Source organism: Scardinius erythrophthalmus, assembly GCF_964197995.2.
Source record: "Scardinius erythrophthalmus genome assembly, chromosome: 24".
Taxonomy (NCBI): domain Eukaryota; kingdom Metazoa; phylum Chordata; class Actinopteri; order Cypriniformes; family Leuciscidae; genus Scardinius; species Scardinius erythrophthalmus.
In genome coordinates, this window is record NC_138244.1 from 12,659,578 (window position 1) to 12,672,396 (window position 12,819).

Consider the following 12,819-nt stretch of genomic DNA (forward strand, 5'->3'; position numbering starts at 1 on the left):
TTAACTTTATGTTGTAGTATTGTAGACAAGCACGGTTGTGATTGCATACAGATATTCAGTACGTCAACACACGTCCTACTGCTTTCTTATGCAATTAAAACAAAACAAAAAAGTATGTTGGACCGGAAATAAACAGTTAATTCCCCACATTAAAAATATGTGCCCCCAAATCATTCTCTTGCATAAACAACCATAACAGACGGAGGAGTTCCCAAAATCATCCTCCATGTCTCCTTAGTGCGCAGCTCCCTGTGATTCTTTTCTCCTGCTGCTGCAGCTCGCGGCTGTTCAAACATTCGCGATCTCTCTCTCCTCACAGCGTCTCACCAAGAATGTCAGCCGTCTATGTCTAGGTTTTGTTTAAAGTCTGAATCTTTTCTCTTTAAGCCTGAGCTCGGTTATCAAGGAGACCATATAGGTATTTCTCAGTGTGAATATCCTTTGAGTAAAGTCAACATCTGAGTCTTCTGTCTCCGCGCTCGCCAATCTCGCGCACCGCGGACACGGGACTATCAACCGTCCGCAATCTCCTCAGTGGGAATGGATACGGTGTCTTTGCTCTTTTTTTATTCGTGAATGGACCCCAAAATAGACAAGTCTGGTCGATTTATGTGTCTGTTTGCTTTGGCCGTCTTTTCCAGTTCTTTGACTGCGTTTACTTGCTGGTACTAGATTGCAAACTTGTGTTTGGACAACCTAAGAAGGGGAAATGATGGACAAAGACGGACTGGTTGTGCTGTTAGTTTTCTTAAATGTCTTTTTCGTCCACACGGATGCGTTCAGAAGAGATACAGCAGAGAGACAGTCGAGAGCCGAGGGTGGTTTCTGTCGGATCTTGAGGACGCAGACGCGGGGCGCTCGGAGAGAAGGACACAACGAGTTTCGCCTCAGAGTTGAAGGAGACCCAGCAACTTACCAACCCGGGAGCACTTACAGAGGTTAGAAGTCACAAAATGTGCTTTTACTCCCAACTTAAAAGGCTTTTAATGCAAGCCTGTCCAAAAAACAGCATGTGTGGAGTTTGTAAATATCGATGCGTAAAGCGTCGTCTTTAGTGCATCTTCTGCAGGTAAACCAAGTTTGGCTGACACTAAAATACTGAACAGTGTTTTATGTGGTAGTGGATATGTGTGACTATTGAAAAAGTTTAGAAAACCTGCTTTTTGCAGCAAGAAAACCTATGTTTACCAAAGAGGACATTTGGATAGGGGAGAATGAGATTTAGTAACACGTTTTGTTTAAATGTCTATAACGTTGTGTTTGTGTGTGTGTTTGGTGTCTCAAATTTCGATTTAATATTCACATACTTGTCTGCTACAAATTGAAGTAGGTTACACATGTACAATGTATAACATAACTGTTAATTTGTGTCAAGTATCAGGAGTCCAGTAGATACAACAAACACCACACTGTAACACTAATAAAAAACATGATGTTATGGGCATGAATTTTTTGTGGAAATCACATGTGTTAAAAAAATCACTGCTGTTTCATTTAAAATATTTGAATTCCTATTCAAAACAACTAATTTTTATTATAAATACAGAAATACATTAAACATAAGTAAACAACTTGTCAAAACGACATTCTGCTGATTCGGATTATACAAGTTCTGCCATTTAACATCCATTAGTATGATTTCTAACCAAATTATAAGAAAGCCATTATACTTTCAGAATGTTTTTGTCTTTTAAATCCTTTGTTTTCAGACACTTTACAACTTTTACTGTCACATTAGGAGGATAATGGTCATATATGGCCTCATTTCTAAACTGTTACAAACCTACCCAGTCTCCCCTACAAGTGAGAACCTGATTTGAAAAACTAGTATTTGCAGTATAACCTGGTGTATATTTTAATGTTTCCACAATAATTTACCTGTCAGGATAAGTTTAATATTGGTTTCAACATCAAAACGCCCCATAACCTGATATTTACTGCCATTTGGATTCATGTAAGTGGCCTTCATTAAGCAGCAGATGCCTTTTTATGAGGGTTTTATGCCCAGCGTGTTGGTACATGCATATGGATTCACTGCTCCATGTGAAAAGCACTCGCACATCCCACACACACTTACACGCAAACGTACAGTACGTGCCAAATGCGAGAGCAGTTTGCGACTTGCCCTGGCACACTGTTGAGATCTGACCTACTGTTAAGCTCATTTCTGGTACCTCTGACCTATATTTTGTTCTCTCTCTCTCCAGTCAGTTTGTATGCCTCCAGCCCATCTTACTTTCGTGGCTTTACCCTCATTGCTCTGAAAGAAGGAAGGGAGGGCATCACTCCTGACGATTACGCCGGCACTTTCAAGGTGAGGGATTGCAGTGACCCCGTATAACTGCCTTGAACTGTGGCAGTCAAAGATGACAGTCTAATTGCAGTCTCAGCGAAATGATTTGCAGTTTATGTCAGGGTTGCATCTGCATGTCTTTATTTAGACGTGGTACGTTTTAGGAAGAAAACGACCATTAACCCTTTGACGCATGAAATATTAAATCATAAAAAAACACATCTGATAACAAAACAAGAATAAAGTCTTTCTCTTTCCCCAAATAATTATGTATTTTGAAATAAATACAGTGCAAAGAGGATTTAATTTTTTGTTGTCATAAATAAAAAATATTAACATAAAGAGGAAAGTCCTATGGAATTATCGGTTGAATCGTCCCTTAGTTAAAGTCGGCATGAAACGAAAGGTGCAATAGTCTTTTTTTCCCTATTGTGAGTAACATATATCAGAGTTAAACAGCTTCTCAAACAAGAAAATAATGTTGGGCGGGACTTGATTTTGCCATTGAGAATTGATTGGATGGTTGTGGTTTGCTATTGCTTGTGATGTCATGCGAGTGACTGGTTGTCCCGCCCTCTCGCCAGTAAACACGTCATCAGAGAAGAGAAGACAAGTCACTGCAAGAGAGAGAAGTTATTTCGATTAAAGATTATGACACATGAATTAAAAAAAAAAAAAATTAATGATGTGCACAGAAAAATCATTTATAATAAATACTGCAATATTCCATAAAAAATAAGAATTGTCCATTTTGATTTCATGGGGACTTTTTTTGAAAATAGCTGTAGTGGATGTCATACATCAGAGGGTTAAAAGTGTGTTCACATTAGCAACATTTCTGTGAATTTTCATAGGCAAAAAGGTACATTACCTATTGTCTATATAGTGTAATGATGTATGAAGCACCACTCAAACAGAAGTCACTTTCTGTTTGTCATTGCAGCGAATCCAGTCTGACCAATTCAAAAAATGTATCGGGAAATCTCTTGCCCTCACACAAAATTTCCAGATGCGTGTATTCCTATTGAAATGAATGGATTTCACCCACAAAATATGTGTAATGATAGCAAATGTGACCATGTACTGTTTTAAGGATTTCAAATCCATCTTTTGCCAGAGAGCAAAGCTGAAGTTGACTCAGAAATGTTGCTCCTCATTGGTAACGCACTGACCGTCTCACAGCCGTGTCCTCTCTGAAAGACAGGACCCCTATCATTTAGTACTCTCCACATCAAGCCGTAGTGCTTCCCAAACTCAAGCAGGAAGGCTGTTAGCGCGGCATCTCTCCCCCTAGATCTCATTAACTGTGGTTGCCGCTCTACACTCCTTACCGCTGTGTTTTTCAGCGCTCAAATTGCCTGGCGGATGTTAGCAGACATCCTCTGTTGAGGTCTTTAACTAGGGAGTCTTTCGTCTTGACAGACTAAATTGAATGAGCGAAAAACACAATAAAGGCAACTACAAAAAGACAAAATGACAAAAAGCTGTGGTTTTGTCCTAACCGTTTATGAAGCAATGACACATAATGATGCTGGAGATGTTGAAAAGGAGAAATCTTTTTAAAATCTAGTTCAAAGAGTTTTTAGAAACGTGTTCTTTCTATTCTTTTTGGTTTAATTTATTTTTGGGATTTGATTTTTACTATTGACTAAAAAGTTGCTTTCAAGCACATTGTTCTTGGTATTTTTGTTATTATAATTATTATTATTATTTTTTTACATTTATTGTGAATCATGCATTTATCAATGATTATCATGAAGTTTTCTTAGAGTTGCACCATTTGACCTTGCCTCTTAAAAAAAATGTCCAAATAACACTAACACTTTGTAAATATATAGTGAACCACAACACTTTAATTATTTACATGCGTGTAGGTTACGTGTTTCCTCCAGCGGCTCCATTCACATTAAATGCTGCTCCACACGAACTCAGTCTCTGCATGGGCTGTTTGTTTGTGTTTTTGTAACATGCATTTGGGAACGCTTATAAAGTCTGACGCGCTTTGTGTGTCATAGTGAAACACTGATATCATTTACATGCATGGAGCGCGTCTCAGCAGCTCGGTTAACAAACTCCATCTCTGCATATGCTATGAGTTTGGGTCATTTATAACGTTCATCTGGAAACGCAACGTGTGCCATTTTACCAGATGTAAATCATTTATAATCCAATGCCAACTGCCAACTCAGGAGAACACATCAATATGTTTCTAAATATGCAAATTGTTGTGCATCACGATTTCAACGTAAAAGTTTAAACCCTCGCTCTGTGTTTTGATGTCCACATGTTCTTGTCCAAGTAATTAACGTGGATTTAGAATTTATATCGTACAGAAGTGACCAAATAATAAAGATTTGGACATTTGAATTATATTTATGTATGTATGTATATATATGTATGTATATATATGTGTATGTATATACAGTGCTATGCATAAGTTTAGACACCCATGCTAAAGTTGACTAAAAAGAGGAATAAAAAATCATCTTTTGGAAATTGAACTTAATGCCTTAATTTAAAAAATTAGGAAAAATCCAATCTTTAAGGACACCAATTTTCTTTGTGAATGAATAATGTATCGTAAATAAATAAATGTTCTTCCTTAAAATACAGGGTGCATAAGTTTGGACACCCCTATGGTAAATTCCCATAGAGGCAGGCAGATTTTTATTTTTAAAGGCCAGTTACTTCATGGAGCCAGGATACTATGCATCCTGATAAAGTTCCCTTGGGCTCTGGAATTAAAATAGCCCCACATCATCACATAGCCTTCACCATACCTAGAGATTGGCATGGTTTTATTTCAGTTAGCCTAATAGCTGGTTTGATTTGCATTGAGAGATGATCTTATGGAAAGTACCCCATGCCAATCTCTAGGTATGGTGAAGGCTATGTGATGATGTGGGGCTATTTTAATTCCAGAGGCCAAGGGAACTTTATCAGGATGCATAGTATCCTGGATCCATGAAGTAACTGGCCTTTAAAAATAAAAATCTGCCTGCCTCTATGGGAATTTAACATAGGGGTGTCCAAACTTATGCACCCTGTATTTTAAGGAAGAACATTTATTTATTTACGATACATTATTCATTCTCAAAGAAAATTGGTGTCCTTAAAGGTTGGATTTTTCCTAATTTTTTTAATTAAGGCATTAAGTTCAATTTCCAAAAGATGATTTTTTATTCCTCTTTTTAGTCAACTTTAGCATGGGTGTCTAAACTTATGCATAGCACTGTATATATATATTTGTGTGTGTATTTTAAGTCATTTTAATGGCTATTGTTCACTTACGTCTATTTTTATTACCACAAAAAAAGATCAGATTATTACTCGATTAATCGTCAAAATAATCGACCGATTACTTGATTACCAAAATAATTTTTAGTGGCAGCCTTATATTACTTTTTAAATGCACCTGCATTGTTTTGCATTTTGTTACTTTCAGTCAAATGAAACAATTTTCCCAGTCATTTATTTTGTTATTGAAGATTTCTTAAAAATAGTGTTAAAATATTGTCTCATTCACAGTATCATGTATTGTCTTGTGAGCTAAGTGTAATTTCCCAACAATAAAATTGTGGCCAGTGAAAATGCTGATTAGTGACTTTGGAAAACCACAAGCCACAGTGGCTTGTGAGCAAAAAACTTTTTAATTTAAAATGTTCGTCATTCAAGTTGTGTATTCCAGTCATTCCCTTTTTTGAACTGATAGATCAAAAATGAGCTTCATCTCAATGACCCTTATCTGTTTTCAAATATTTATGTATACAATAATATATTGTGTGATATATTGTCTGAGAAAAACATTAACATGTCATCTGTAGAATAATGACACCATTTATAACATGGGAATCTATTTTTACAAGCCCAAGTTTAGCAGGGAGCATGACCCATTTATTATGGTGCTGTTGTGTAATGTAATTTTTCCCCATTGAAAATGATTGCACATTTGCTGGGTGAAATCTATAAGAAGTTCATTCTACTTTAGTAATTTGATCAATGACCCTGAAAATGACCTGCATTATCTGCAGAATAAAACGTTTCTGTATGTTTTCTGTACTACGATTTGTAACATTTAGGTGTTTTAGATGTTACCTCATTCCTAGATGTTTGCTACCCATGTCTGCCTTTCAAAATATTCATGTTCATCAGTCATCTTGACAGTTCATAATATACAATGCTGTTGCACTTTTCAAGCAAACACAAATTGACAAACAACTCTCGGGCCAAACCAGCGTGGTTGAAATAAACATCGCGACATTTCGCCATCCGTTTCGCTTAATCTCTCAAAGGAACCCCCTGGAAGATAAAACATCCTCAATTCCTTCAGGAGACGTGGTTATTCACTGCGTGCGAGAGAGACAAACTGAAAAGAGGCAGAGTTTAAAAGAGCAAACAGAAAACGGCTTTCACTGCCTCTCAGGAGCAGGGCCACACAGCCTCGCCAGGAGCCACAATTAAAACAAATGCCTCTCCTCTGTTTCCTACAACTTTCCCCCAGCTGGTTCGCAGCATTTCTGAGACAGCCACTTAAAGCCCCCTTTTTTACCCAGGAAACAATGCACCCGCCTGCTTGGCCCGCATGGCCTCTTTTAAAATAAACACTAGGAGAGCGGCTGTTGCACAGTCCTATAGCAAAAGCATGTCTTTACAAAGTTTAGCCTGGTTTCCCTATCAATTCAGAAGTTTCCGATTCACTGTTTTGTTTTTCAGTCTGAACATGGTTGCGTCAAGGTTGCTTGAGATGCCAAAAATCGCAGCTTTTGCTTCGCTGAAATGAAGGATAGAACCAGAGGGTAATGTGTGCAGCTTTGGGGTTTGCATGAGAGTGTGTGTGAAAGAGTGGGAAGTGGAAATGGAGAGAACGAGAGATGGAGTGAGAAAGAGGGAGGAAGAACTTAATGCACCACGAGCATGGATTTTACTCTTCGATGGACATTTGGCAGCGATTTCGTTTTGAAACATGCAAACAAAATTGTACTTTTCCATCCCCAGTGGAATTTTCCATCACTTGGATAATGTGATTTTACAAACAGTTGGAGCAATTTAGATCTGGAAGACTTTTCATGTACTTTTGTGTCTGTGTTTTTACTTATAGGTACAAAAATTTGCAAAAGTATATAAGTGACAGGTATTGAAGAGGGGAGAAAGAAGTCTTCCTTATTTTTTAAATATTTATTTATTTATGGTATCTCAGTGCAAAAACCTGCATCTTATTTACTAACCTCTCGAAATCTAAATTAACCAGACGTTGTATTTAAATTTGCTGTCATTTTTTATTTTATTTTTTGCATTAAACCATTCACCATTTTCTTTTTAAATGAGGCTTAATATATCACTTCTTTCCACAAAACTCAGCTCTATTTGCTTGCCGCAATTAACTTTGCCTTATTACTGCCTGGGGAAAGCAAATAATTAAACAATTTTATTAAAAATGGATGTTTAAATTACATTTTTAGTCATCATGGAAAAAGTAATTCATCAAATTATGATCAAATGACATAGAAGAGCGTTATAATCGGGCATATATTCAACATTTTGAATAGCCAAATCATGTCCATGGATTGCAGTGGTGCATTTTTCTCATTTAAAAGTTGCCTCATTCTCATTCAGAATGTTGCCTCATGGGTTAACATGAGCTCTATTGTTAAGTAGCACAGAACCATCAATTACATATTTGTCTTCTGCACTCAAAGATGTTTAAAGAGCTGTCATGTACAGTTAGTCATCTTGGCCCACAGATGAAATTTGATCTTATAGTCATCCCTGAGCTCATTTACGGTACTGATCTGCTGTCTTGTTGGGAAACTGTTGCGTCATTAGTCTAAAAAAACCCGAAATCAATCAGACTCTTGCTGTTTTTGTTTTTAATTATTTCCTTAGCTGCCAAATGAGTAGCTCCCCCTAAAATTCAAATGATTTACTCATTCTCATGTGTTGTTTCATTGTTCTGTGTTCCACAGTTAATCGATGAAAGTGACACGCAGTTCATGACTAACTGCCCTCCGGCTGTCACAGAGAGCATTCCCAGAAGACGCACAAGGATACAGGTGTTCTGGACAGCGCCACCTTCTGGCAGTGGCTGTGTCACTCTCAAGTGAGTTATTATGTATGGTTTGTCTTTTATTTTTACAATTATCCTGGGCTTTGATAGCAATAAATACGTGAGAATCCATTAAATTGGGCTGATAGATGAACGTCCGTAGTACTGAATTGATATATTGTTAAAGGAAAATGAAAACAGAGAAAACGAGGTACAGTCTGATACTGATTCTAAGCACTTGTCTCATTTAGTCAGTGTTTTATCAGTCACCTTCTTGGAAAGTATTGAAAAAGGAAAACAAAGTCTTTTTCGATCATATTTGAAGCTGAGTAAACAGAAATAAATTTAGGACCATTGATTGAAGATGTGTTTATGATTGATTGATGTTGGGCGGTTATTGTATCGCCCTTGAGAGTTCCCAACATCTATTGTAGGCTGCGGATAAAAGTCGATTATGAAAATTAAGAACTTTTAAAATCTTTTACGTATTCTGAGCTTTCAAACAACATCCTCCCACTTGAGTTTCCTTTGCGTACAGCAAGCACACAAGCACACATGGTCTTCAACCAAACAAAATATGAATGATCTGTCAGTGTTAGGGTGTCAGTGTTTCCACTCCACCCCCTCATGCTTTCATGCCATATTTGTATTTTTATCTCTCTTTCACCCAGTCCTTTTGAGGTCATAAACAACTTTAAGTGCATTTGATGCATTAAAGACATATGAAAGTCTCTCTCTCGCTTTAGCTGTACATGGTGCGATGCATTAATGGTGCATTTATGCATTTTTTCACATTATGGGTGCCTACCCTCAAAAAGCTTTCCAACATCTATGACTTTCTAGAAGTCTCTCTGTGCCACTCTGACCTGTTGACACCTGGTCTGAACCAGTGAGGTCTATAATACCTGGAGAAAGCCTTCCATTAGGTCATGGACACTCAATCAAACATTAGTTTCAGAGCCAATCACATGAGCCCTTAAAAGGCTTCAAATATGGTAAATGGAAACTCGAACTCAAAGAGTTTTGTTCTCGCATGTCATGCAAGCAGGTTTGAGGTTTCGCAAGAACCGATGAATGTTGTTCTCGCTTGTCATTCAAGCACGTTTGAACCTGGGAGGTTTGTTCTTGCACGTCAAGCAATTACGGCCGTGTGATCATGTCTCTTCAGGAGACTTTGATTAAACTGTTCGAATCATATGGATTACTTTTACAATGTCTTTATGAACTTTTTGAACAGTTTTCAAAGGTTTGGTGGAACGGACTTTCAATGCAGGGACAGAAATAACTCAGGTTTCCTGAAAAATATCTTCATTTGTGTTTCGAAGATGAATGAAAGTTTTATGGGTTTGTAATGACGTGAGGGTCAGTAATTGATTGTCAATTGTAATTGACAGTCATTTTTGGGTGAACTTACAACACAATCTCAAGGCAATTCGTAACTATATTACGTTTTGTTGAATTGGTGGCTAATTCGTATGAAGTTGTACAATCTCATTCGTAGGTTTTCATACAATCAGTCACTGTTATGTTTAGCAGGATCATGCTTACTTTTTCTAAAAATTTTACGTTTTCATCACATCGTATGAATTCATACAAAATCGCCATCCAATAATATAGTTACATTTTTCCATGAGATTGGGGTGGAACGAACCCTTTAAACCCTTTGTTTTAGCACAGTTGAGTAGGCAGACCTTATTTTAAATACCCTCAAAATCTGGTTTCAACTGGTTTGCAGGTGCTTTGTGAATAAAAAAAGATTTCCATTTAAAATAATGCATGCAAAGGGGATGCAACTGCTTAAGTGAGCCCCAAAATGTGTTTTTACTTGAGTAAGGCAACCTTTAATCAGCTTGTGTAACAATTGTGAAAATAAATTGATGTAGAGACAATTAAAACCTTCTCAGTGGGAGTATTTATGAGCTATCGTCCTCCTGGCAGTTATCTCGTTCTCCTCTTTCTGTCACGTACTCATTCATCCCTTTTGTCCTGTCTCTCTCCCCCTGTCCTTTTTTTTTTTACTTCTTAAAAATAATCTTTCCTCCACCTCACTCAGAACCCACATCACCTACCAAGGTCTCATTTGTGTCCTTTTACTAACTCAAGGAAATATTATTGTAGCTTTTAATTTATCCATCTGTCTTATTAGGGCAGGGATGTCTTTTTTTTTTCTTATAAACATTTGCTGGGAAGCATCTGCTGTGCCAGTGTGGTGGATCTGCTGTCACTTTGCTTTGGCATGTCAGAACCGTGGAGACATCGCACCTTGTAGCACCGGGCCGAATGCCAAATCTCAGGCTCGAAGCACAACTGGCAACGGCGGCAAATGAACATCAAATAAAAGTGCAATTACTTCTGGAATCCCTCCAGCACTTTTCTAGTGAAATGTCAAACAGACCAGGGATTGGAAGGAAGTTTTGATCTGGATTTTGTTTCCTTTGATTCTTTGGTGCCATCAAGCTGTGGAAGGCAGATAAGATGCAGCATTTGTGATGGTTTTGTTGACAAGCTTTGGGACTCCGGAGATAAATGACATTCAGGTGTTCAAATGAGATGATCAATACCAATAAACAACAGAGGGGACGTCTTAAGAAGTTTTGAGAAGAATGGATCAAGTCTTGAGCAGTCACACTTTGTTGACCACTGTTGAGACTCTTTCACACCAAACATGAATATTCGTATTTGGTGTCGCAAACGCACTGAAACTTTTACTCCCCATATTAGAGTAGAATCCTGAAAATGCCTCTAGCTAAAATGTTTGTAGTTCGTGAACCATTTTAAATACAGACATAGCCTGTTATTAGCAAGTTGTCTCATAAATATTCTACAACCACCCATACCTGTTCTCTATAAGAGACCATTTATTGCCATCAATATTGTTTTGTGTCTATTTTGCACGTATTTCTACATCTGCTTCCTCAATCAACATTCTTGCGCAACATTTTTACATCTTGTTCCTTTTTATCAATTACCTTTTAAATAAATAAAAACAATTAAAACAAATTAATTTATTTATTTATTTATTAATTTAAAGGTGCAGTAAGTGATTTCTGAGAGTCATTGTTGAACACGGTTGATATTTGAATTCAACCCAAACAAACCCATCGCTTTCTTCATTGCTCCATCCCCAAAATGCACGATCACGCAATGCAAGAGTGGATGTATCTTTATAATAGCAGAAGCGAAACAAAATAAATCTTTGTGAAAAATAAAGCGAAGATGACAAACGAATGATAAGGAAGAACAAAAAAAACATATTTGTTGGTGATTCACTTTTCTTTTATTCACATCATTTGTTTTGTAAGGATTTGACATTTTCTTTGTCAAACAAGGCACTACTCAGCTATAATTATTTAATTTAACTTAAGTATTGCAAATACATTTTATGATTTGATCCCACTTGCTTTATTTGTTTTTGCTACTAACCTAACAACACAATTTGTTGGCAATTAATTTTCTTTCGCATCGCTTTTGCTGTGAAAGAGCCTTGAAGCGGAACCGCATTCAAACAATCTTTCTTTGTCAAAAAGGATGTTACTCAATTTCTCAAAAAACACTTTGCAAAGCCCAAATGAGCTCAGAATCCATCATATTGGAGACATCTTCACATTTTGATAAGGCCAGCACCACATTTTCTTGTAAACCACCCACATAAAACATGTGGGATTATTCTCAGGAGGGCATAGCATTATGGACAGTTCTTCCACATGTCATGTCCTTGACTGACAGCAACGGCAATAGGCTCTAGTGGGACAGTACCAGGACTCACCATTGATATTTCGATATAAGCCGAGTGTGGTTAGGTCTCTAGGGTACTCCATCAGCAGCAGGTTTAAAGGAGACTCAAACCTTTATCCACCTTCTGAACATGGACTTTACTCTTGAATACATTTGCTTTTTCTCTGACTCTTGTTAAACATATTGACATCAGTAGATGTCTCTGTATGGCTTCATTTTAAAAGCTTTCTGCATGCTGACTGAGATCATTGAAATATGCCCTCAGATAGTTGCATTATGCAAATGTAGCATTATGCACTGAAGCCTTTGTTAAAAGATGCATCGCCTGTTCCAACTACGATACAATTTTGAATGCGATAATGGTGGTAGAGTAAATGTAAAACACACAGAACTATGTCTGCAAGACAGATAAAAGGCACCAAAAGTTGGGTGAACATTTTAATGTCTTCATTACAGGGCCAGTGTTGTGCAGCGAAGAATCATTCTCTTCCAAGATGAGGGCTCACTTACCAAAAGACTATGCGAGAAAGGTAATTTTAAAGCTGGGTTTCTCATGCACATCCCTATGATAAAATTTTTACATCTACAGAACCTGTTTTTTCCCTCCTGACATGCTCAGTGAACATACCTTTTTTCCCCTTTCATCTGTTTTTGATGATCTAAATAAACTGTGCACTGTAAATGGTTGTTTATGCAAGCCATGTCAATTTGTGCGCTTTTCATTTTTTTATTGTGTATAAGATTGTTA

The 12,819-nt window shown here is 37.2% G+C and overlaps 1 protein-coding gene across 1 annotated transcript in view; it reads left to right on the forward strand.

The window, feature by feature from the left end:
* Window positions 1-239: 239 nt before the first annotated feature.
* spon1b (spondin 1b) overlaps window positions 240-12,819 on the forward strand; it is a 67,027-nt gene continuing 54,447 nt past the window's right edge. Inside the window, exons 1-4 of the mRNA XM_081355826.1 lie at window positions 240-938; window positions 2,208-2,314; window positions 8,257-8,390; window positions 12,528-12,601. Coding sequence (XP_081211952.1) covers window positions 710-938; window positions 2,208-2,314; window positions 8,257-8,390; window positions 12,528-12,601 — 544 coding nt within the window. The 5' untranslated portion in view covers window positions 240-709. The remainder of the gene's footprint in view (window positions 939-2,207; window positions 2,315-8,256; window positions 8,391-12,527; window positions 12,602-12,819) is intronic.